The sequence below is a fragment of the Strigops habroptila genome, chromosome 14, assembly GCF_004027225.2.
Source record: "Strigops habroptila isolate Jane chromosome 14, bStrHab1.2.pri, whole genome shotgun sequence".
Classification (NCBI taxonomy): Eukaryota; Metazoa; Chordata; class Aves; order Psittaciformes; family Psittacidae; genus Strigops; species Strigops habroptila.
In genome coordinates, this window is record NC_044290.2 from 4,449,610 (window position 1) to 4,476,394 (window position 26,785).

Here is a 26,785-nt window from a genome sequence, read left to right on the forward strand (position 1 = left end):
TTCAACCTCCCCTGAATCCTAGGGCTTGCTTTTATGGCCTCAGAAAAAGAAGCCATTGGAACTTACACTTGATGTAAATGAAAACTTTGAAGAAATTTTTTAAGGCATAAATCATGAGAAATGCACATGCTTCTAGCAAGCCTAACTTATATTGGAGAAGTAAGATTCTGACAGAATGGAAACTGTTAGCTTTTCTCCTAATTCTGGCTCACCTGTTGGCCATGACCTCTGTACTCATGAACTTCTTGTCAGGAATTCCGCTGTCTCACTGATGTGCACTGTGGCACCATGACCTTTAATGAGATGGCATCAAATGGGCACACTTACAGCCAAGTAACAAATAGCAAGGTCCAGCTAGCAGCTAGAATTGAAAGTGTTTAGCTGTGATTTTCCTTATGTACACTGTGCATGCTTAGGTATTTCATTGTACTACTTGTTGTTTGGCTATAAATCATACTGAGGTATTTCTCGTGTATATTTTTAACCTTAATCAGTGTTTCATTAGGCTTTTAGAGGGTGCATTCATTTCATCTTTGGGTTATTAGGGTGTGCAGATAGTCTCTTGGCTATTCTGTCTGTCCTTGGTTCAGTCAGATTCCAGGCCTTGGTTTTTTGGGTTGTTTGCATTGTGCTTCCCAGAATAAGACCTCTGCAGTAGCTGACAGTTTCCCACTGCTTGCAGTATATACTTCTTTAATTATTCAGGCTTAGATCTAGAGATACTTTTTCTGCTATTTTTGCATGGCTGTATCCTAATGTGGAAGGGATGAGTGAGCTGTAAACAAACAAAACTGTATCACATCCAGAACCTGTACTTCCACATAGCCTTATTGCTTAAATATCATATGATTGTCCCTTTTGTAAGCCAGTGTAGTGTCTTTCAGTTGGCAGTTTTCCATTTGTACTTAATTATGGTTGTGGAGGCTGCCTCCTCCATTCCAAAACACAGCCTGCTGCGTAGGACTGTATTAAATCAGTCATAGCCAATCAAAATTCTGAATATTTGAATTGTATTGCATGTATAAAAAGGCAAATTTGTAGCTGGCAATTGCATATTAAGAAATTTATCTTCTAAAACCAATTTTTTGAGCAGTGATGTCAGGAGTGTGATACTTCTGTAGGGTTCAGTGTTTGCTGGGAACTAGTGTCCTTTATAAAATCAAACTAACCCCAAGTGTTTAGTTCGTTAATAAGTCATAAAATATATGTGTAAGTAGGAACAAATCGACATAATTGAACTCCCAGGTATCCTACATGTGTTGCATTTCTTGGTGCCTAAATCTAATCTTATACTTCGTAAAAATGGCAGCAGATGCTTGTTCCCTCACCTAAATTGAAAACATGTTTACATTGATCTAGACCTTACAGAGAAATCATTTTTTGTGTACATACATAGTCAGGCCTTCACCAAATGTATATTTGGATATGACTTGAAGGTGTTAAGATAGCTGCTGCATAGTTTATTATCTGCTGCTGTTTACTTTGCCTGTTTATCATTGACTCATACATGAAGCCAGGTATTTTGCTGTTTATATATCCAATATCCTGTGTATCTTTATTACAAGTGATTTTACTATAAATTAGAAATTAAATTGGGTTTTTTTTCACTGCTTGGAGGGTAGTAGTAGATTTGTTTTCAGTAGTGTTGCCTATTTGGAAAGTATTTTAAATAACATTTTCTTCTTTTTTTCCCTTTTCCCTATGATGTTTCTAGGGTACTTTTCCACATGGCATAGACATTCTAACTGCAGCTGATTATTTTGCTGTTGGTAATAGAGTTAACTGTTACCTGACTATAAGGTAAGGTTCCAAGCATTAGTTTTCTTAAACATGAGAGACCTCTTTTACATAATGAAATATTTGTCTGATTGTTCACCTTACTGAACATTGTTTATCACTGTTGTTTCTGAATAAATTAAGATTAGATTTTTCTTATTTCTGCATCACACTGCTTATTAGGCGTAAGACAATGTGAAAATGTGACCATGATTTCCTTGTCTACGTGGAAGAAGCAGCCAAGAGGCAGTATTTGCAGATGTCACAAAGCTGTCTAAGCTGGTCAAGGTTAGAGAGGACTGGGGGAGTTTTGAAGAATTGTAGTAAAAGGAGATGCTGTTATAATGGCAAATAGACTCTGATGTGGGTAGGAAAAAATAAACTAACAGGCATTTTAAAATATTCTTTCCACAAGTTGCTGGATTCATGGTCTGTGCACAGACCTTTAACTTGAGTGCTTGTATTTTACATAGGTAGCTCAGTGAAAAATCTAACCATAATAAGCAGTAGTGTTTGAAAAAGCAAACTGATCCCTGCAGTATGGAGTCTGCAAGGAATGTAATGGGAAATACTGGAACTGGTGTGATGCTGTCGTAAATCAGTGCCTTGTCTTAGAATACTGTGTTCTGCTCTGGTCAGCTGTCTGAAGATACAATAGTGCTGAAGTCAGGGGAATTCAGAGGCAAGCTGGGTGCACAGGATGACTAAAATGAATGTAAGATTGCACTTCCTCATGAGAAGATGAAAAGGGCTGAGGGCTGGATTCTACCTTTAGTTGTCTAAGACAGACAGTCTAGCCTGGGTGTCTAGCCTCTCTCCATAGGCAAAATGCAAAGAGGCACCTACGAAGGTGATTCAGACCATTATAAGATAGGTCAGATAAATTGCTCTATGGAGTTGCATACTGCTCAGAAGCCAGCAGGTTGAAAGGCTTGAAGAGATCATATTCTTGGGGAATATGTAACAGCAAACAAGTATATGATGGTTTATGCCCTGTTGCCAGCTTTGTGACTTCCAGTGAGGTGGATTTTTTTTTTTAACATAATTTGCACTGGAACCCTCTATCTTCTCCTTGACTATTTTTTTAATCAATCTGTCCACCTCCATATTGTCCCTTTTGTGCATTAGCGTTTTGGTCTGTACGTGTCTTCACCTTTTACCTACTGTCATTCCTTGTGGGGCGCACACCCTCCTCCTACACTCTGCCCCAGAGCTGCTGCCTCTGCCCCAAGATGGGGAAATGCAGTGACTTGGTCCGCGCTGCTCTAGATCCATGTAGTGTCAGTGGGATTTTTGAAAGTCTGGCTTTTTGTACTGGTAGAAAATTGAAACTATTCAAAATTGACAAAGCAGGGTCAATTGTTTTCTCTCTCTTATAATTTTGGCTTGGAGGTGAGTCACATTCTCCTTACTTTTTGGGAGCTGAATTGTTAATTTCTTTCCTTTTTTCAAATGCTTATTTTTTTACTCTTTTCATTGCAATTTCCTTGGGTTTCGTAGGAGTGTTACTTACCTAAGTGAAAATATTTTTACTCTTGATTTCTTTCTTCCACTCCTGGGTCTTACTTCAAATTGGGCAACAGAAAGACTAAATTTGTAAATTCTTTGTAAATAATCTTAGGCATTTAGTACCATGATTCCTTGAAATCATGTTCAGTGTAATTAATCAAACTCTTCTTTGTAAAGTATTTCACATCTCATTCATTATATTACTTACAAAAATCTTCACCACTTGCTCTTCAAGCAGGATATCATTTTTTTGGTCAATTCTTAATTATTTCCTTATTTCTGTCTGAGTAACATCAAAGAAAAAGTACATAAGCATATGTTTGGCTGCACAGAAAACACATATCATTATGATGTGGTAGGAAGAATGGACCTTTCTGATCAGTATGCCTTAAGGTGCTGTAATTGTCTATGTAGCTGGAAAAAGCTGCTTGAGGTTCATATTCCAGATCTGAAATCTTCAGCTGTCCTTCCCCCACCCAGATAAAATGATCTTGGGACACTTTGTGTGCCAGCTTCATGTGGCTGTGTGAAAGGAGGCTCTGCAGGTGTGAGGGTTGGTACTGCTACATTGCTTTGAGCAATAAAAGCTGGAAAAGGATGTGCCAATTTCTACGCATGAATTTGGTCTTGGTTAATAAATGATGATACATTCTTGTGGAGAGGCAGTATCATATATGTTCTTATATGTGTTTTTATAAATAGTTACTTATATCCTTTAAAATCTAAATGTTTTTATGCAAGTTTTTCACACTGGGTGCCCTTTCAGCTCAGATATCATAATTATTTCTGAGGATGGAAGGTAGACGAAAGCCATTTTGCATGAACTGGGACTAAAGAGATGATGCAATTCCAGGAGTTCTGGGCTTGGTAAAACCAGAGTTAAGGAAGAAGCTTCTTAATCTAAGTAGAGTGTGATACAAAAATCGTACCAGAACATGATCAGGAAGGTTAGACTTGTATCCCAGGCTACTTGCATTAAATAGTAGGGTACAAAAGATGAGGACTGTAGTTAGTTATAAATTAAAATGGAAGGTGGGATTGTGCTACAGACATGGCCCAAGAGATCAACATTGATGAGCTGGGCATGGGAGCTCAGAATAAGACGGTTGGGAAGAGTGGCGAGTGATAAAACTAGGACTCAAATGTGGCAGGGTAAATCTGTCTGTTATTTTATGTTCTTCCAGAACAGAGAAAGGAACCAAAGAGTAATAAATTTTACTATTTCTCTTCTGGCATCAAGAACCAGTTAAACCAACTGTCTAATCCCCCTCCAGGGCTCATAGCAGTAGTAGATATACTTCTATACCCTGTATTGGCTCAAATGACTGAGGTCTGTGCTATGGATCTAAGGATTCCTACTCTTCTGATGAATTGCATAGATACCAGTATGGTAACATGCAACACTATTTGGTTTTTGTCTTTGTTTTGCTTCTAATCACACACACATATATTAATGGAACAGTATTATGGTTGCAGAGTTAGTCACTCAAAAGATAAAGACAGGTGACATTGAGGTAATCCATGTCTCCTTAATGTCGTCCCTTTGTGCAGACCATTTGACACAAACGCATTCTACTGATTGTTTAGCTTTCCAAGGTTATTGAATATACATCAGATGTACTGAAAAAAACATTTCACTTCTGTTGTGTCTAGCTTTCAATAGTTCATGTTTCTGAAGATTGGAAAGCAAGTGTGGCTGTCAGGTTAGGTAATGATGCAGGCTACCTAGCTAATGAATTCTGGTGTTCTCTTAGGTCTTGACTCTCCAGCTTCAACATTTTTTTGTCAGAATTGACTTTTGCTGTACACTTGGTTTGTAAAAAGGGCTAATTGAAAACCCATATTCCTTTTGGACCGTTGTATTTATGAAGATGTAGCACATTTCTGTGTCTTAATTTTGCTGTGCTGTGGATTACGTCATTAATATTTCTCAATCTGAATTAATTGTATAACTGAATATACACATCTAGATTTTCTGTAATGTAACAATGGGAATTGAATATTTCTTTTTGCTGTTCATTGCTGTCAACCTTTTTATATGTATAGGAGTTTTTATAAGCAATCTGGAAGTTTTACTGAAGTGATTTAAATGTTTTTCAGCAATTGTAAACTATTTCCTATGGTAAATTCAGCTGCATCTCATTGTTAAATGATTTTTTTGGTTGCTTTAAAATTAGAGGATTTAAATCTTAGGAGCAGCTTGTGTTAAAATGCACACAGATGCTGATTCTGTCCTCTGTATGGACATTTCTTTTACAGTGTGTATATTGCTGGCTTTCCTCAGTACACACAGCCGATGATCGATCATTTAGTTAACATGAAGATTAACCACTGGGATAGGTAAGTTCATAAAGTCTAATGATTAATAATCCAGGACCTGACTGTTCTGCTTATCATGCTTTCCCAGATTATTTCTGTAAATTTTACTTCTACCAGAGTTTGCAATAGCATTCGACTGAAGAAAACCGGACAAGTCATCTATACCTCCCTAGCATATTGTCACTTAAAACATGTTTATGAATTCTGTCTTTTTGCCATGACCTCAATCTGTTAATAGATTAATAAAACACATTTATATGTTATATAGTGTATGTGGGGGGTAAACACCATCACCATACAATTATCATAATTAAAGTAGATTTCATGCATAGAGATGGTGCTTAGTCATATTCAGTGTTCATGAAGATTAAAATGCGTACATATAACACAAATGAGATTATATCAGTGCTGATAATAGTTTGCATCATGAGAAATAATAACAGTTTACTGTAGTGTCCCTGCCAATGCATAGAATGAGCCCTCAGGTTCTACCATCCACACTTGGGTTTTTCTTTGTCTCTTTCAGCAATAAGTTCTATTCACATAGCTAAAAGCTAGCTGTAGGCTGTCTCTTTGGTCCACTCTTGGGTTTAGTTGGCTTTTTTGAGAGGGAGTAGCATGGGATGGACAGAAAATGCTGTAACTTTTAATATTGATGGTGTCTTCATTTTGGTCCTGACATTATTGTTTAATACATTGCTTCTACTAAATTGCTAACCCCCAAAAAATCCAAAAATGCTTGTTTCATCTTCAGTGTTATTCGAGAACTTTCAACCAAGGCTCTGCATAACCTTACTCCACGGGCTCCTGAATACATGGCGAATGTGGGTAGGTAACAAATATGTTCTGCATCATGTGCCATAGGAAGCGCTCAGGCTTACGTAGCAAAACATATTAAGAAGATTTAAACATGCAATGTGACTTAATAAAAATGAAGACTTCCCCTGCAACTTAGTGACACTAACAGCTTTACCAGTTTTCAGATTTTATGCAACATTTATAAACACTGCCAGATCTTTTTTTATCTGAGGACTGCACTTTAGTTATCCAGCTGCACTGGACCCTACCAGTTCCGAGATGAATAAATGGGTGTAGTTCTGTTGCAGCAGCTCCAACAGCTTGCCCTCAGATTCCTAGCTTTTGCTTTGTTGATATGGCTTTGATGTCGTAAAGGGTGGGGGGATCTGTTTTGTCTTGTCCAGTCTGACATCTCCAGAAGAATTCCTCTTTGACTGTTGTGTGTGTAATCAAATATTTCTTAGCATGAATTCAGGCTCCTGTGCTTGGCCCACTTGAGATTCTGAGGATGTACCAGCTGCTTTTTAATGCAGCTGAAAGGCTGCAGCTGACACCCAGGTGGATCTGTAGTTCCTGATCTTACCAAGGCTCCCTATAGTGGCTGGGAATGTGGCAGTTTACATGGAAGTAAAATTTCATGGAAGTACAAGCCTCATTTCCATTAATGCTCAGCCAGCCCAACGCCTAATAGCAAGTATGTGATTTCATTTACTCCAAACAAGGAGGTAGTTGTGAGTACAAAATTCCTCATGGCTTAGTATGCTTTGTCAGAATTTGCTGTATTTTTGAAACTTGTTTTTTATACAATGGCCAGGATATGTTGGCCTGACTTCCGAGAAATGGTTTTCCTGTGTTATTTCTAGGCAGACGTGATTACATTTATAACTGTGATCTATCACTATGCTTTGTTTAAAAAAAAAAAAACAAAAACATTATTTCATCTCTTTCAGTTTTGCCAAGACTTCTACCTTTATCAGTGGGCACAGATCTGCACACACGCCATGGGGCAATTCTTGCCTGTGCTGAGATCACCCATGCACTGTGTAAACTAGCAGAAGAGAATAATAGGTATAAATGCAAGATTATCTAAGACTATAAATTTTCCTTTCATGTCTGGTCTATTGAAAGCTTCCTGAGTATAATTATGGAAATCTCCATCTTACTGAACTTCTTTTCCATGGAATTTTTGTTTGTTTTGATCAGTCATGCCAAGCCTTCACCTTTTGTTCAGTGATGTTATAAACCGAAGTCTAAATTCATGATCAGGAAAGTGGGATCATTTGCTGCCTTACTTGGGGAGTTCAAAGTTATCATTTAAATATAGATTATCCCCCTTTCCCTGTAAGTATGCTGTCTTCCTTGTGGGGGGACAGACTTGTCATCAGTGTTAGAGAAATACCTCCTCAAGCAGCTTGTTGAGTTGGACTGATTTAATTGTTGCTGCTGAATGTGGTCCAGATGTATAGATATATCTATATCTCTCTGTCTATCTATATAAGGGTGTATGTGTGTGTACATACACACATATTACGTATAAGTGATGTAGCCAGAATAATTGACAAAATTGTTGGAGATGTCTTTGCTTTAATGTTGTGATTAAAGAAATGAGTCATTTACCTTTCTTTCTATCACAAGAATCACATGTGAGAAATGGTTGAAGATCTCTATTGCAAAAACTGGAATTTGGAAGTTATGATAGCAGAATTATATACAAGCACGATGGAAATTGGGATGAGCGGCTGTTTAAGATTAAAGGCAGTGGAAAATAAGACTCCAGAGTGCAAACTTCACTGAAATACAGTTCTGCAGGAGTCAAAGATATATGTACACTGAAAAAATGTGTTTAAAAAACCCAGACTTTCTGGGTTATTTTTTTTCTGCAAGTTGGATAATTCCTCTCTGATAAACCTATTTTATTTTACTTCTGAGAACTTCTTAATGCAGTCATACAAAGATACCTGAAGTGGTGACTTCTAACAAATTTAATGTTGTTGTTTGTACAAGCTAAATATACTGAGATGAATTCAAATAACAGATATCGAAAGTGTGCACTGATTTTTATGGCTTAAGTTATTGACAAATAGGAATTGTATTTGCCAGCAGTGTCTATCAAAAGAATTTGTGTTTTCCCTTTTCAAGTAAGGTTAAAAGTTAGAGAAGATGATGCAGAGCATTTTTAGTAGTAGGAAATACTTGAAATTGCTGGAAAAATCACAGGAGTGTTGAAGTCCAAAATTCAGCTGAGCTGAGAAAAGGTTGTTGGTTTATTAATGATAAGAGTATTATTAGGAAGTGACACTAATTTTTTATAGTCCTTTAAGAATGACTTTTCTATGAGATAAGGAAAGAATTTATGTTATTTTGTTTGAACTATGTAGCATTAAATATTTCATGTTTCTGTTGAGTGTAATTTGGAAATCAAATTATTGTTTTTGCTTGAAAGTACAATGAAGTCATGGAAGAAAAATTATTTATAGCATGATTAGGAAAGCAGTCTTAAAAATTTTGTATACCTCTACAGATCTATAACACATTATTTTGATGAAAAATCATTGGAGGGACTCAAGCAAATCCATCAAGAGGTGTGTAGCAAATATAAATGTATCTTTTAACCTGGTATGTTGTATTATTTTTAAACAAAAAAACATTTACAATGAAGACAGCTGCTCTTCATCTCCTCTCCTCTTCCCCTTGCCAAAAGGAAGTAATCTCACAAATAGGAATTTGGACACACACTCCACGTAGCTAGATGTCCTTGATCATAGAATCATAGAATAGTAAGGGTTGGAAAGGACCTTAAGATCATCTAGTTCCAACCCCCCTGCCATGGGCAGGGACACCTTGCACTAAACCATGTGGTCCAAGGCTCTCTCCAACCTGGCCTTGATCCCACTGTAATTTTGTATTTGGTCCCTTTCTGTTCTGCCAGCCTCTTAGCCAAGCCACTTTCTCTGTTGCTTCCAGTTGTGCTCCTGAAATACCACATGGGGTTTTGCTTTGATTTTCTTTCCACTTCGGTTTTCTGCCCTCTTTCTATACATACTGACTGGCCATGCAGGGTAGATACATGGCTGTTGCCTTAATGTGACCATGCTCAAGAGAGATCTCTCAGTGAGTCCATTCTGTACTTTCTATTCTTCTTTTTTTCTTTATCAGAATTTCATTGCTTAACCTTTGCATCCATAATTTACCTGTTAATAGACCTTGAAACTCTTATTCTGTATTTCAACTGATGTATTGTCTTTGTCTCTACTTATGACAAATGAAGTTTTATCTTGTTCATAGCAAGTTAAAATGCTTCTACGGAGATAATTTTGTCTAACTTGTCCCTTTAATTTTTAAGTCATGCTGTTGGTTTTTTCTTTTGGCTCCTATTTCTTTACCTTATTGAACAGACAGTACTTCATCCAGGCTCCTACTTGTTTACTACACTATCTGTAGTACCTTTAGTCCCATTTCCAATGCGCTAAAGCTGTCAGCTTTACTCATTATGCCTCAAAGTACACAGGTACTTGCTTAACGCTGTGCATAGGTGAAAGCTGCTGGTACAGGTTGAAAAAGTATCTTTGTCCTTGTTTAACTTTCTCATGTTGAAATGCCTGAAATCTTGGTCAGCAGTATCTGTACTGTTACAACAGCCTTAATCCGTTATGATCATTTTAGAAGGGCCAACTGTGGAAAGCAAATGTATTTTAAAAAGCCAAGCTACCTTCCAGGGTATGTGCAGGAGCAGCTAGGATTTGGAATTAAGACAACCAGTGCTTTATCAATGTGTTAAATTGATTTTCTTCGAATGTAAAATTCTAATGGATAAAAAGAGGAGGTTTTTCTTTAAATATTTTCCCCTTGAATTCTGTTTTTAAAATAATCAAAAGTGTTGCATAGCTTACAGCATATAGACATTGCACGTAAGGAGGAAAAATGAAAACACTTGTATCAAACTCGCTCTGCTAATACTAATGTTTGTTGCTTTCTTTCCCCCCAGCTTCGCAGTCGTCAATTGTACAGGTAAGAAAATAGATGCAAAAAAAAATTATTATTTGTATTTTGAATTAGAAGTAATGAAAAGAGTAGGATCCTGGGGGTGTTTTGGGTTGTGCAAGCTAGTTACACCTCCCATAGACTGCCAGTCTCTCACAGTTCATCCGAATGCAAGTGCGTGCATTCCTTTGGCTTTGTCTGCCTATTTCAGAGGCTGATGTTTTATAATGGTTGTGGTCTTTAGAGAGTGCGACTCCCAGGCACGTTAGATTAATGGGAAAGTGGTAAGTACTGGTCTCAATATTGTGATAGAGACAGGACAGAATGTGAACCAGAATATGCTTGCTAATCCCTGGCTGCAGCAGTGTGCAATGGATTTCTTTCCCATTATTCACCTGGACTGTAGTACTTGTATGGTTCAGATAGGTTTATAGAAATGACCTTTACCTAATAAGTTAATGAGTCCAAAAGGTATTTATTTATTTATTAAAGGAGCTTCTATCTAAATTCCAGAATTACTTTCTTCATCCTGTGGAATGAGTAGGCCAGGAGTATTACAAAAGGTTCCATGCAAGTTTTCATTCCTTGCACCAAATAAAATATAAATGAGTTTCACTGCGTTGTTTTTCATTTCCTATTTATTAAAGCTTCCAGGAAATAAAGGCAGTTTGCCTAAGTAACTGTAAAGTAAATGTGACCAAAACTAGTATGTGACTTCAGAGTTTGTTCCTAAATTTAAGGAAATCAAAACACAATTAATGACTTCTATTCCTTAATGATTGTATATGCAAATGAGGGGTTTTTCCTGCTTTAACTGACAAATTCTTTGAGCTTTTGGGCAGTTTGGTTCCCTTCTTTGCACACAACATATCTGAAAACAGTAAACTTAAAGTAGGTTTTTTTTTTTCCTAATTATTAATTATAGTGTAAAATAATGTAAGTTTTTATATCCTGAAACTTTTTGGGGGAAAAAAAAAGAAAGAAAAGTTAAAATTTATTTTATGAGGGTCGTACATAGTGATGTGAAACTTTCCTTCCTCCTCAGTTAGCTTGTACTGGCACACGGGTTTACTGCTGATACTGTATATTAGTGCCTCTGTGGGTGGCTGTCTTGGCTCCCATAAATTCTTTAATGTCAGGGTGGAGCTTGGGTGTAATTTGTTTTTGTCATAATGTGCACTTCTTGCACTTAATGGTATTTATAAGATGCCTACAGAAATGTTTTCATTCTAGATAAGACTTCTAATTCAACTCCAAGCAAAATTGATTCACTGCTGTTTATTCTAATGCTTAGGCTGACACAGAGATGTCTACTACAATCCATATTTTAAAATATTGGTATGTATAACATTTTAAAAGAGGACAAGAAAAATAAACTAGGTTATAAAAACAAACCAGCAATATGAGTATTGCTGGGCAAGCATTTAGTGGAACAAGCCAAACTTGTTTTGTGATGAGTAATTATTGCACATAATATTCCAAAGATTTCCATTTGAGAAATTGCTACCGGGAATTTTCGGTGTAACAACATCTTGTAGGAATGTTGAAAACCTGTGTGTTTTATTTGTGCTTCTAGTTTTTCAACTGCATTCAGAAAAAGCATCAGGCCACAGCTCTCAACTGTTTATTAGCTGTTTTGCTTTCACTTCTGGCAACAAACATAGCTTCCCTTTTGTGGACTGAATGGGTTTTAACGCTTTGATCAAGCTGTTTTGAGATACTGTGTTGGCCTGCGAGAAAGGGAAAGGAAGTAAATGCTGTGATTTAAGAAAATAAAATGTAAAGCTGCAATTTATAACTTGTAAGCTGGAAAATGGGTTGTGAGATTCTTGATTGTCTAATGCTTAGGATTCCGTTGAATCCATAAGTACCTCAAGTGAAAAAAGATAAAGCCAAAGTGCTCTAATGGAGACCTTCATGTAGCTAATGATCTTACTTTGTTTAGCAGCTCTTGCAGTGTCTTTGACCTGCTTTTCACTGGTGGCCATGAATTACCCTTCAGAGAGGATGTGGTTCAAGTTTCGCGTTATCCTGCACAGCCTCTCGAATTTTGAGGATATTTGAAGCAATCAAATTTGTTTATACTAATTGTAGAAAATCCTGTCCTCTACTGGATTAATATTTTTTAAAGAACACAAGTATCTGTCTGTCTGCCTGTAGAAGTCCTTTTCTGGGTTTGCTATAGTATGCTGAAAAAGGAGGATGCAAGTCCAGGCACAACAGTATGTACTTCCTTCCATTAGTCTTGACTCTGACACATTTGAAGCACGAGTTTGTCTTGAGGAGCTGGTTGGTTTAAGCATTTGCATGTGTACTTCCAGTGCAGTATTGCACAGTGAGCCTGATTTTCTGTATTAAAAGGGCTCTAGTCATAGCAAGTCGTATGCAAACCATGCCACTTAGAGTATTTGTCCATAGTGCCTGTTTTGTGCTCTGTGGGTTATGGACTTACAAAAATTGAGCTATCTTTTATTTGCTTCAAATGTTACTTGTGTATATAAAAACCTAAGACAAAACCTTGTGGCATCTGTTGCCTTAAACTGTCTTACTTGGGATAGGAAGTCAGTCTGCCAGTTTAAACACAGTGTTAATGGTCAGCCTGATGTATATTATCACAGAATCATAGAATAGTTTGGGTTGGAAGGGACCTTAAAACTCATCCAGTTCTAGCCCTCTGCCATGGGCAGGGGCACCTTCCAGTAGACCGGGTTGCTCCAAGCCCTGTCCAACCTGGCCTTGAACCAACCTGGCTTCTATTGAACCAGCATGGTTAGAATCTTATTCTTTGTAGCAGATATATTTCTGTAGTGCATCTGAGACACTGTACTAGTTCTCAATGTGAAAAGTCCTCAAGAAATAAGTATTTATGATAGTAATTCTGTTAAGATTCTCTAAAAAGGCATCATCTCATACAAGGTTCTTGGCTGAAAATTCAGCTGAATAGATGTTTGGAATTTTTTTTACCTCCTTTCTCGTAGCCAGTTCTGAGTCTGATAACGTAGGTCCTAATACACAGGGTTGGATAACAGGATAATTCAGGGTTGGATATGGAAGTACTGCAGATAGATATACTGGACTTTTATCAGGTAGATGCACTGCACTTCTGTATTTCAGCAGCTGTTCTATTCATTGGGCCCTCAGGGTTCCCATCGAAGGTCTGACAGGATGCCCAGTGTTTGGTAGCAACTTCCACACTGGATGATTCAGGCAGTGCAATGTGCTGCCTGCCGAGTTTTGCTCTCATCTGATTCTTGTAACATATGAAGAGACTGGCTGCGTGTATTACACGGTCAGCTATGTGAGACAAGCAATTTTAGGGTTTTAGAAGAGCAGCCAGTCTGCAGTTGGACTGTCATCCTCAGAGCGTCAACCTTCCAAAAGCATAGGGTAGCCCGTAGGTGTTGACAGGTGCTAGGCAAAAGAGAAACTCCTCTCATTTCAAAGACCTTTAAGGTAGCAACTAATCTTGATGGTTTCAGGGCAAATGTGTTTCTTGGCAGTCATCTACATAAAAGAGGTTTTTAGGCATATTAACTTAATCAGCAAATAATTCCAGCCCTGCAACAAAGCTCATCTTAACAATTCTTCCAAGTTTAAATTATTTTTTGCATCCAGTAACATGATGGTTCTAGGAGATTGGGCTGTGCTGTGCTTTGAAGAGTTATAAGGCTCAGAGGTATCTCTTTCCTCCCCTGCATACCTTGTGATAAAGCCATTTTGTACTTCCCAAGCCCAGGAAGTGTGTAACTTGGACCTTTTAAGATACCTTGATTCTATTTGAGACAAAGAGTTCCCATGGAAAATAATAGGTTATGATTCATATGGAGCTGAAAATCCTTATTGAGCAGGTGTTTTTAGCTACTTGGAAATCGAGTACTTGCAATTGAATCTCTTGAACTATTCCAGTAGTTTTAACTTCAGGTCCAGATATTTATAAAAATGAATATACTGACAGCTTCTGTTGCTGTTATTTATAATCCTAAAGATGAGTTCTAAGCTTCTCACAAAAGGCAGGTTTTAAATAATTAAAAAAACCCAGGATCCACAAAAGTACCTTGAACTTCCATGTGCACTGGGAACAGCACTGCCATTGGTTCTGATTCAGGCCTACATAATTAGGTACCAGCATCCTGAGGTCAGTAATCTTAATTCATCAGCTCTACAAGGGATTGTGTATTTTTATTATATTTTCCACAAATAAACTGTGACTCATCCTAAGCTGTTTCTGGGAGAGAAGCATTGCTGTGGAAGTGTACATAGGAAGGAATGCTTAGGAGCTTATGGCACCTGGGCACTGCATCAGTCAAGTTCCAAATTGAATTAATAATTAAACCTTGAAACAGGTACATCTATTAATGTGATGCAACTTGTGGATGTGTCTTTGGAAGAAAAAAGAGAATACTGACAGTACAGCAAAATTCAGAATCTCTGAATTAGGAAGATCCGTATCTTTTTAATTTAGTGAAATACTGTAGAGCGAGATAAAGTTAATAGAAAGATGCGCATCATGCTCGACAAACTAAGCCCTGACTGAGGGAAGATCTAGGATTCTGATAGAATTCTCAGTTCTTGAAATTGAAATATGTATGAGCTGTGGAACAGGAGAAAATTGTAGATATACTGATGGACATACTGCAATGTGTAGGCAAGAAATAACTTGAAAAGTTTTGCAGAGGAGAACACACGGTATCGCAGTGCCTTCAAAGATGGATTTGATTAATTCTGCGTTACGTGGAAATCTTGCTATGCAAGTCACTGTCACCATTCTTCATTCTTGCACAGGGACAACAGTCCTCGGTGAAGCTCTAAACTCTGAAATTAAATTGAGTTGATGTAATGCCAGAGGAAGGGATAGCTGTCAAATTATTAACATAAGAGTAGCTTTAAGTGGCCTGACTTCCTTATTGGCGGTGTGCAGAAGTGGAGAAGAGCAGCCTTTATGACTCAGTTTTTGCTTTGTAGTTTGCACAGAAGTCCGTATCTGCATCCTTGCATCAGCAGACTCTGTTGCACACCAAACAAATTTACGAGATCATTATTTTATACTCATTTACAGTAAGGCAACAGACAAAAGGCAAGGAATGGGTGAGGACAAAATGAAGAAGAAAGAAACGCTGAGGAGGAAGCAGGCCTTGCCACATCGTTCTATTTTCACCGCTGTCTCGACTCCTTGCATCACTTCTTTCTTCTTTAATTTAAATTTTTTAGAAGCTGGAGAGCAGACAACATGGCAGGAAGGTGGGGTAGATAATAGAAAGACCTTATCAGCATGGTGATGTGGAATCTGTGCTTGCTTCCTATAATGATAAACTGAGCTGTGGATTACTGCATTGAGCTTAATACATTGATTGTCGAAAGCAAAAGTTTCCCAATTAAAGGAAGTGCTGATCTATGGCAAATGAGAATATTGTGGAGTTGGCGTCTCTGTATTACCTGTCAAACCAATGCAAATGTTGAGCAGTCAGAAAACCAGTGCATGTTACAGGAGGCACCTACTTGTAGGGAACGGAAAAACTTGTTTAAAACGTTTAGGCTTTTGAAGCTCATATAAAAGGATAAACTGGAGAACAAAGTTCTAAGGGTTGTTAAGGTTGCTAAGTTTGCCTTCTGAGCATAGCTACTAATTTTATTGTGGGGAGGGAGGAGGAGAGGAGGGAAGAAAAGGTTTAAAAAAAACAACCCCAAACCAAGCAAATAAACAAAAAGTCTTTGTTGTTCCTCCCCCTTGCTGGGAGTTTCTGCCAGAGCTTGGCCATACAAACAGGTGATTAAGGGTTTGGCACACCTCAGGGAGGAAATATTCCAGCAAAAGTGAAGGGAGACAAGAATAAGGAGTTGAGGGAAGAAATATCCAAAGGAAGGGCAGGGGTCAAAGGTTCATAAAATGGAAAAATTAAGCCACAGAGGGTGACACTGAGCAGAACGCCCCAAGCAGTGCCCATGGCACCTTGGGGATATCCATGTAACTAGCAGATACTGCTCAGCTCTGGCAGGAAACATCTCTGCCCAGAGACACGAGAGCCTAAGGAATGGAAACAGGCCCTGCCATTGCCAGGATGCTTCTCTGCCAGCTTTCTGCCCCGTTCAGACTTTCTCCTCCCGGCACTTTCAGCAGCCAGGCTAAGGCTCAGGCAGGATTACCTGGGCTGGTTAAGCCTGAGCTGGAGAGACCATCCTTGTGTAACACTCACTTCAGAAGGGTCTGAAGCATCTTGAGCTGTTTGTTTCTCTCTCTTTCTGATGTCCTGGAAGTTTTCACCCCCTTTTTTTGTGATGATGAATGCAAAATCACTTGGGAGGGGGCTTCAGCAGGGAAGGAGAGGGTGAGGAGAGAAAGGTGAGAAACTTCTCCAGTCAAGTGAACCAGTTACCATTTGTGAAAATGGGAACTATATATGAAGTTGCTGTTTAATGTCCCAGAGATGTAGATTTTGTTTAAAAGTTGCATGTAATTGCTTTTCAGTTGTAGAAGTCAGAAGCTTGTAGAGGCTGTATGACTGAAAAATCCTGTGAGAAGTCCCACAGATTTGGAATGCTTCTGAAGCAACTGAAAAGAAATCAGAATGAACTTGACAGTCTTAATTATTCACATCAAAAATTAGTCTAGGACCACATTTTTGTAACAAGAAAGTTAAATATTCAGGAAGCTTTTGTATAAATCAAACTGAAGTCAAGACAGCAGTTGATCTAAAAAGAAGTATTTTAGAGTTGGTCAAATACAAACCTGCAGGTATTCTGTGATCTGCTTTCATTCTGAAATGGTTTTGAGGGTTTTTTCCTCACTTGGCAATGCACTCGGGTTGCTTGTGGTAGTTTATTCTCTGATGGCTCTTTCTGCTTTGCAGGGGTTTAGGTGGAGAACTGATGAGACCAGCTGGTAAGTATCACACTGGGTTGTGAAAGCAGAGAATGTGCAGTCATAAATTCTTCTGTTTTCTTTTTTCCAGTTTGTTTTGCATATGTTGTGTTGAAGGCATAAATAAAGTAGGCACAGTAATGAAAATAATACAAAGTTTGGAGGCCAGTCAGAAGACAGGCACACCAGAACCTTGGTTGCCAGCATGCTTGTGAATAACTGAGAGTTGGAGATAGTTCTTGGGTTTGTGTCACACATTCTCTCCTTCCATTGCTGCACACAGTGAACTTTCTTCCTCTATTGATTTACTCAGATTCTGCTCCAGAAGACATACAGTCTGTCCATTAAGACAGATGCCATTATGTAACTAATGATTTTATCATCATATGTGTGTGCACAAAGACTAAAGACCATATAAAACCAGCTTATGGAAAGGGTGGTATCACAGAAAATACGATAGGTTGTTCACATGGGTTTTGAAGATTGTTATATAGAGAACCTCTGTAAAAAGGAAAGGATCAGCATTGCAGGAAAAATATCCATCCAGGTAGCCCAGGTGGGTAAGGAAATGCTGCCAACTTGAGTTTCCCGCTCATGGGTTGCATGAAAGAAGTGCCATGTAGCAGAGTCTGGCTTTGAAGGTGTGAAGCCATCCAAACATAGCGGGTAAAGGAGTTTTAGATCAAATAGAAGGGGTGACGGGGCAAGAAGGATTTCTGCAGTCTTTGAATGAGTTTACAGTCTTGTGACATGATAATGCAGGCTGAAGGGATAGGTAGGTTTGGTAATATCTTTTAGCTTTTAAGCAGCTGAATATTTCTTGGTTTTGGAGAAGTACAAATGACAGTATTTTGGCATGATACTGCTGTGTAGGTGGAATAAGAGAAGAATTGAAAATGCTCCACAAATTGCCTGCATGTCTAATGAAGATGATGGTCTCAACCACAATAGAGCATAAAGCAGCATAGAGAACTAAGGAGGAGCCCTGAGAGACTTGAGTTTAGTCACTGTGCTTAACCTTGTCTGTGAATAAATATGAGAACAAAGAAGCTGACGTACAATATTGGATGGAGTTTGAGCCCAGGGAGCCTGATTGTGTGATATTACCATAGTGAGGACTGAATTCAAGAGCAGATTTGGAGCCCAGTTAGTTGATTATATATGAGGAAGACGATGAACTGTGTACAGGGCCCAAAGGAAGATTGAAAGATTAAGCTGTGGGAGGAGCGGGAAACAAAAAGGTGGCGTTATGTGGGAGCTTGTTCTGTCCTTTCCCTCATCTCTACCAACCCACCACCAACTTTAAAGCAGTCAGATAGAGAATATGAATGTATAGGGATCTGTTGTATTTGAACCGGAGGTGAAAGATACTGTGTTCATGCAAGTGTTGAGCTTCCGTTCGAGCAGTGCAGTCAATCTATGTATAGTAAAAGTTTGCAGTTTTTACTGTGTTAATCTCTATTCCCAAAACCAGCCTTGAAACACTAAAAAAGCCCCTATTCTGAAAGTGGTTTTGTAAGCTTAGAACTCATTTAAGTTTATAGATTAAAAATTATAAGGACTTAATTATTAAAAACGTTTGCTCGTATTCAGAGTATCAAAGGAAATAAAGTTGCACCCGGTTTTATAGCTCGTAGCTCTGAGCAGTGAACAGATGCCACTCCATGAAGGTCCAAAAAAAGTGCTGATAAGAAGCAGGAAAACCTTCCATGTATATTTTAATAGTTTTTAATGGCTGCAGTATTATCCTTGTCCGAGTTGGTGTATCAACGATACCACAGAGCCGTTTACAGACTGGTACAGAAGCAGAAAGGTGGCTGATATGTATGTACATGTGCACCTTAAATGGCAGAGCGGGGGAAACATAGCACCAAGCAATGTATTTGCATGAATGATGGAACTAACTCGTGTCAGAGAACAGTTATTACAGAGTAGCTTTTTTTTCTTTTTGTATATAAGAACCACAAGTGTAATTTCCTTTCAGTTTCTGATTTCACATCTTTTGGACTTCTCTTAGTTTTCTTTCATTTCAAATTAATGCTAATGTAACTTGTCATATCTTCAGAATTGCTGCAATTTCTCATTGGTTTGTATTTATCCAGTTATCAAACATTTTTTTTTTACAGTCTGCACTTTAATTGAAAAGTTGTCACTATCAAAAATGCCATTTAGAGGAGATCCAGTCATCGGTATGTTGTATTTTAAATAACCTTCCACTGTCTTTGCAGTTATTCATTAAGCTGAAGTGTTAACGAATTATTATTTCAAAGAAGCAGGATTAGTGAGGTTGGGTGGCTTAACAAATAAGAAAATATCATAAAAATACACAAATACTGCAACAGATGGGGATGTCATTTGAAGATTTGTTTTGTAGCTGTTTACTCATCTAGTAAAAAATATACTAATATTTTTTCCTCTCAAGTTTTCAGCATCCCCAGACGCAGTGTTTGCGCTGTGTCTGTTGTAAACCAAACCAGAATAGTTATACTAATTGAGAATCACAACCTCGTTTATTTTGGAAACCCAAGGAAATATGTCAGTGTGTGTAATTGCTGATCTTTGTAAAAAATAAATCAGAATGTTGGAGTGAAGAAAGTATGAAGAATTAATACCATTTATGTTCCTTACTATTTCAGCTGACTGGCAGTGGTTAATAAATGACAGTCTAAGAAGTCTCACTCTTGCTTCAAGTGCTGCACGACCGCATATAAAGGTACAATAGTTTCTCCTTCTTTATGCAGTCACATGAAATACAGAATTAGACTTTTTTGCTTTCTGTTGGTGGTTTATTTTCCATGGAATCAAATTGGTTCTTGAATGTTTGTTTCTTAGATTGGTAAGAAGGGTTATTTAAAAAAAAAAAAAATGGAATTCCTCAAAATTCAAATGGACTGTTTTGATTAATGCTTGGAACAGCTATCACAAAAGTTGTTCTTGTAGGTACATTGGACAAAGTAATTGACAGGTGCTGCAGTGACAGTGGGCAGCAACAATGTGCTTGACTTTTCCATTAAACTCTGTTGCAAATCCTTTTGCTGTGCTCTCGAGCTACTCTAATTCTGAATATTAAATCCATTTATGGATATGCTTCACGCTATTTTATGTACATGATCTTAACCCCTCCAGTTATTCATCTTAATTTTCCCAAGTAATACCATGACAGTTTGATCTTGCACTCTTAAAGGCTCTAGTAAATTATAAAGACAATTTTTGTCTTCCCTGTTACAGCCATCACAGAGAAATTTGAATATAACATATTGTGTTCATTTTCTTAGGTTTTAAAAACAAGATAAAAAGCCATTGTAAATATCTGGTAGCTCATCTTTTAAAGTCTTCCTTGGAAGACAGAGTAGACTAGAATGTATCCAAATCACTGAAGAAAATTAAAAGATGACATTTGAATTCCTGTAATATTCTTATGGCGTTAGGGATTTATTCAGAGAGCTTGTATGTCTCATAAGTGGACCTTCTAAACCAGGCTTAGAAGAATTAATCATACACTTTAGAGAATTTTGACTTGTTTGGTTAAAATTAATGTTGAGCAGTGTTTACTAAATACAAATCCTCACTTGATTTCTGTATATACTTTAGAACGAAATAATTTTAAGGACAGTGCTGGAGACATTGAAAAGTAATCTTTTTTCTGACATACAGGATACTCTTCCAATGTAACTTCACGCATTTAAGGTGAAAACCATTCTTTTTAGAAAGTGAAGGCTATGAGCAACCTGGTCCAGTGGAAGGTGTCCCTGCTCGTTGCATGGGGTTTGGAACTAGATGACATTTAAAGGTCCCTTCCAACCCAAACCATTGTGTGATTCTGTGATCTATAGGACTTAGATAATTCTGTATATTTTGCTACTATAATGCCTCTGGTAGTTAGAATATTATTTAGATGAATCCTGGTTTTTTTTTTCATGTCCTTGGTTTTGCATAGAGAACAAATCTGAGGTGTCTTCGAAGGTAGAATGAATAAGCTGTACACGATTCCTGTGTTCTTGTACTTGGAGAACAGGAGTATTAATAAGTATCGTTGTTACTAATGCGGAGTGAACAGTGCATAGCTTTTATATGCTCTCAAATTTATTATAATTTTGGTCAGCATTGTATTATTAGCGGAAAAGTATAATTCAACCATAAACATAATGAGAAAACTTGTTAGATGTGTTTTGAAATAGCAGCTGTACTGGTTTTGTGTTCTGAATCATGACTGAACCCACTCTAAAGATTAGATGTTCAGGCATAATACACAACCTATGATCCTTTTCTAAACCAGTTAAGATTGACACACAAGGATTGTGATACTGGATATTTTGGGGCGTTTGTTTATAACCTTCAGTCCATGGTTTTTTTCCACTTTGTTTCCTTTCTGTAGCTCTGGGAAAATATGGTTTGTTTCTTGTAATCTGGCATCAATATATTGAAGATGAAATAGTGACATCTGTATTTTGAAATATTGTGACATCCTGTAGGTCTTTTAACTGAACTGAAAATACAGTTGATACTTCACTATTAATCTCTTAAATATTAATTTAGCTTACTGGTACTTCTGAAGGAATAAGAGTAAAATCTAGTTTTTTGTTTTTCTTGCATAGGTTTCCTGTTTAACTGTTCTTAAACCAGTACTGGGAAGAAATAAAAAGAAAGTAAATGTCAGTAGCTGAAGGGAAGGACTTTTTTAAAAATCCACTCTCTTTTTCCTTAACCCTTTAGTTCTGAGCACAGTTATAATGAAGTATAAACTTAGTAAATATATCAAGTTCACAGTTTTGCCTTTGTTACAGGAGTCTGCTGTCTCTGCACTGGCTGCACTGTGTAATGAATATTACATCAATGAAAAGGGAGAAGCTGATCCAGCTCTACAGGGTAATGACTCATGTTTACAGTAGAGGTGGAAGATACTGGGCTGGACCTAACTTGCAATTTGGAAGTACTGGGTAGAATGGGGGGGAGCATCACTAATTTTAAAGGACCTTAAAATGCTTCAGGAAAGAATGATAAAACCAACTGAAATACAGGCAGAATTTTTGATCAGACTTTCTGAAATGATTTAGAGAATAGAATTGTGGATTGGGAATTTTTTCTGTGCTAAAAGATCTCTAGCCAGCTCTGTCTTGATTATGCTTTTATTTGGCCTTGTGCTGCTCTAAAGCCTCTTCCACACATGATAAAAAAGTGCCATTACACATGCAGGCTTTGCAAGAAAAAAAATAACTGAGTATTTTCATCTCTATGCCAGTAAAAACTATGTATTTCATGACCATTAAATTGTGTATGTTGTGGGACTGAAATCCACTGTTAAACGTCTTCCCCATAATGTCTGATGTGAGCACGTCTGTGTGTAAGCTACAGTGCAGAAGACATTGAATGACAATGCAGGTGCGTTAGGTACGAAAGCAGGTCTAAACATGATTAAGGGGATTAGGAAAAAAAGCTTTTGGTAAAATTTAACCAGTTTCACTGTCACTTGACAGATTAAAATGAAAATGCAAATCAAAGATATGTCAGTGATTTGGCATTCTGAATCTGTCCCTGTAAGACACTGCTGTTTTATTGAATCACTTCTTTTACCTCTATTTGTTTTCACTTTCTCTTTGTTTTATTTTTTTCTGTCTTAGTGTGTTCTGGTTTTGTTTTGATGACTGTCTCTTTTAATATTCTTTCAGGATGGGTTGTATTGAATTAATACTGTAGACGCTTCACAGGCCATGTTTTATGAAGCTGAAAACTCTTAGAAGAATATTAACATTTGCATTACCCTCGCTAGCATAATTACGAAGTAGTTATAAGTAAAGAGCTGTTCATGTGCTAGTTGTCATGTCTTAATTTTATGTCATTTGGCTAAAATGTCCATCTTAAATTTACATCAGTCAAAGGGAAGACTGTCATAGTCTCGTTGTCTAAGATCATCTTGCTGTCTAAGCAAGCGTTGCATCTTCCTATGGCCTCAAGACTCTACCTTATGCTCCAGTGGTTAGGAAAGTTTTAAATAATACATGTGCTCCTATGAAGGTATTGCTAACCTCTGGACAGGGAACTAGTTTCGTGATGTGAGGAACTAGTTGAGGCCTGCCTACTGCATAGGGATTTAAAAAAGAAGAAAAAAAAATCAGTCATGAGTTATGATTAATGTGTAGTTTCTTATGGTAACTATTCTTTCTTTCTCCAGCAAATATTGCTCAATCATTTAAATCTTAGATGACAGTAAGCAATGGCACTATTAAATAATTGCCCTGGGATCTGCGATTCTTTTTCCTTGAGGATTAAAAAGTACATATTCAGTGAAGAGATGAATCATAGAATCAGACTGGTTTGGGTTTGAAGGGACCTTAAAGTTCATCTAGTTCCACCCCCCTGCCACAGGCAGGGACACCTTCCACTAGAGCAGGTTGCTCCAAGCCCCTGTGTCCAACCTGGCCTTGAACACTGCCAGGGATGGGGCAGCCACAGCTTGTCTGGGCACCCTGTGCCAGCGCCTCAGCACCCTCACAGGGAAGAACTTCTTCCTCGTACCTCATCTAAATCTCCCCTCTGTCATTTTAAAGCCATTACCCTTTTTCTGGAGTACCTTATTTTTCCCTGCATTTTACAGAAGAATTTAATATAGTAACTAAAAAAGCTGGTAAAGGAAGTATTGTCTGTTAAATCAGTGATAAAGACTGCAACAGAAAGACATAGATAGATTCCTGACTTTGTTCTTTTTATTTTTTTCATTCATCCTCATTTTCTTCTTTGTATCACTTCATTGTTGAGCTTCCTTTTTCCATGTGCAGTTCAGTTTACTCTTGTGCCTTTTGTCTGCTACCTCTTGTAGAGGCCATTGGCCTTGTTTTGTCCCTGTTTTGTCACATAGCAATGCACATCATCAGAGCACAGCATCCCTCCTTCAAAGTCGTCCCTTCTTTTTGAGCTTTCTCTGCAAAAAGCACAACTTGATTTTTGTCTCTCTATAATGTGATACGAAATGATCTCATTGGTTAGGTATGATCTGTGTGTGTGTTTAAACCCCCAGTCCAACAGGACTTTTCTGGGGGAAAACTCTCAAATAACTGACCTTCGCAAATGCAAAGACATCTCCTTCCTAACATAGAATACTTGTCTAATTATGGAAAGTTATGACCTTTTATATTTACATATATATTTATATGTGAATATAAAAGAACTTGTTCCCCTGTGTTTGCATAGAAATTTGTGCTTGTACTTCGGATTTATAAAAAAATACAATTGTCTTTTTTTCGCTCTTGAACGACTTGGATTAGTCCATCTAAACATCTGACTTTGTATTTAGAAAATGAGAATTTGTTCATGTAACAGTCAGCATCTTAAAATTTTTATCTTTTTTCTGTAGGAAATTAAAGGTTTTCTGTATTTTAGCCTAATGAATTATAAGATTTTCTAGATGCTCTGTTTGGGGGATCTTCTGGTTTAGTTTTTTTGTTAGCCAAATATGTAAGAATAATGATGTGGTAATTGCTTTTCACTCTGCAATTGTATTTTTTCTAGATGAGCTGGTGACAAAGTATGTTTCAGAACTACAAAACACAGAGGAAATGGTTCGTTGTGGCTTTTCACGAGCTCTTGGGGCTCTTCCAAGATTTCTGCTAAAGGGCAGGCTCCAACAGGTGAGAAAACTTGATCATTGTAATGATGAGAGAGGGCACAGGGCATTTTGAATGAAACCTATGATGGTAATCAATAATAATAATAATAATTGTAATTAAAGGTCTTTCTGAAAGAGGTTTGGATTCTAATGTACAGTAACTCCAGAAAATCATCACGGGCTTAGCTTGTTGTAGATTCTGATAATTAAAGTTTAGTCCTGTGTTAGTAGTGTTAATGGAAATTTAAATACAATATTTAAATTTAACATCATAAATAATGCGTTGGATTTAAATATCTCTTTTATATATATTTTTTTCAGGTTTTGGAAGGTTTGAAACAAGTTACCGTAATTTCCCCTGGAAACGTGAGCTTTGCAGAAGCCAGAAGAGATGCCCTCATAGCAATTGCAAAGTATGTTTATTGTCTTGATTTTTTTCATCTCATTCTTTCTCTCGAAGTTTTCTCTTGTTCGTTGTGGTTTCTGTTGTGGGTCTGTAGAATGATTCTTGAAATCAGCTACACTATGATGTACACATTTTCAGGGCTGTATGCATCTCCATTATTCAGTACATCTTTGATTTAGAGGATGAGCACGCATCTGAGGATGGAGTACAGCTCTGATGGTGGTGTGAGGTTTTTTACTGAATTAACTGACTAGCTAAGTGTATTTTGAAGTTCCCCTTTCTTATGGGCTGCAATTTAGTGAACTGTAGTGAGGAGGAAGAATGTTTTGTCTACTTTCCTAATAATGTGAAGAAGTTTGTTAATATCAAATTCAATGCACATTGCATGAGTCCTTTGCTCTTCTTGTGTATTTTAAGGAATGTTCAGAAACTCACAGGTGCTTTAAGCATGTTCCTTTTTTTAGTATTATAGATTATTATATTTATCTGCTTTATCTGTTGAGGTTTTAGCCTTTGCAGTGTTCCTTTAAACCTGAACACTGATCAGAAATAAATCCTCAGGTCAAATATGACACAATAGGCTCAGAAATATTCTTCATACTATTTGTAGCAGATGTTACAGGTGGTTAGAATACTGTATGTCCAGGGAATTTTATTAAGCAACAGAACAAAGCTATGATCTTAATGTTTCTCCTTGCTAGTGTTGTGGTTTCTCCCCCTTATTTTCTCTTCTTAAAGGGTTTGCCAGACAGCAGGTGTAAAGGGAGAAGGATCCCAGGAAGAATATGTCTGCAAAGATAACGTTGCTCAGATTTATGCTACGCTACTTAATGCTGTGATTGACTACACCACAGACAGCCGAGGAGATGTTGGAGGATGGTAAGATGCCTTACAAACTAAGACTTAATCATAGCTGTCATGTTTGCTGTTTAATTAAAAACGGATGTCTTTTCAAAACATGTCAGAGATAGATAGCTCCAAGCTTTTGGAAATTTGAGTATAGGTAGAAATACACTGGGGCAAGGGACGTAGAGAGCGAAAGGAAATGCTGACAAGAATTTGTTTGTCCCTTGCCTGGAAGATGGGGACTGTTGTGTTTTAAACTGAAGTTCAGCCTTGTTCTGGTTTTGTGGATGACATTATTTTCTCTTAGTGAATATCAGGAATGTATTTGGTTGTAAAAAGTACAGAGATTTTAAACTTCTGTTTCGTTGAAGTAGCACGCTCACTCCTACTTCGACTCTGCTATTGTACGTTCGTGTTGTGGGGATTCTTTGCCAGGAGAGGGAGCAGTTGCACAACGTGTTAGTGACTAGGGACTGGCTGAGATGGATAAAAACTTGATGAATTGTGCTGTGGTATTACTGACTCTTTTGTAAGTTTTGGGCTTCAATTATTTCAGCTATGAGAATGCAATAATTAAATCATAAGTGTGGGAATGTAGCTACTACTTTGAAACCTATAGAATAGGTATAAGGTTAAGTCTGTAGCAGTTATATTTTTGTGACATCCTTCAGTCTTCATAGTTCTCTTAATATAT

The 26,785-nt window shown here is 37.5% G+C and overlaps 1 protein-coding gene across 4 annotated transcripts in view; it reads left to right on the forward strand.

Annotated features, from left to right (window-relative positions):
* The window catches only part of TBCD (tubulin folding cofactor D), a 124,898-nt gene that overhangs the window by 71,512 nt on the left and 26,601 nt on the right, over window positions 1-26,785 (forward strand). For all 4 annotated transcript variants that reach the window (XM_030506223.1, XM_030506224.2, XM_030506225.2 and 1 more), the window contains 13 exons: window positions 1,715-1,800; window positions 5,545-5,625; window positions 6,359-6,432; window positions 7,353-7,470; window positions 8,924-8,984; window positions 10,388-10,410; window positions 17,229-17,260; window positions 19,366-19,428; window positions 19,876-19,952; window positions 22,024-22,105; window positions 24,743-24,861; window positions 25,161-25,252; window positions 25,984-26,124. In XM_030506223.1, coding sequence (XP_030362083.1) covers window positions 1,715-1,800; window positions 5,545-5,625; window positions 6,359-6,432; window positions 7,353-7,470; window positions 8,924-8,984; window positions 10,388-10,410; window positions 17,229-17,260; window positions 19,366-19,428; window positions 19,876-19,952; window positions 22,024-22,105; window positions 24,743-24,861; window positions 25,161-25,252; window positions 25,984-26,124 — 1,049 coding nt within the window. The remainder of the gene's footprint in view (window positions 1-1,714; window positions 1,801-5,544; window positions 5,626-6,358; window positions 6,433-7,352; window positions 7,471-8,923; window positions 8,985-10,387; window positions 10,411-17,228; window positions 17,261-19,365; window positions 19,429-19,875; window positions 19,953-22,023; window positions 22,106-24,742; window positions 24,862-25,160; window positions 25,253-25,983; window positions 26,125-26,785) is intronic.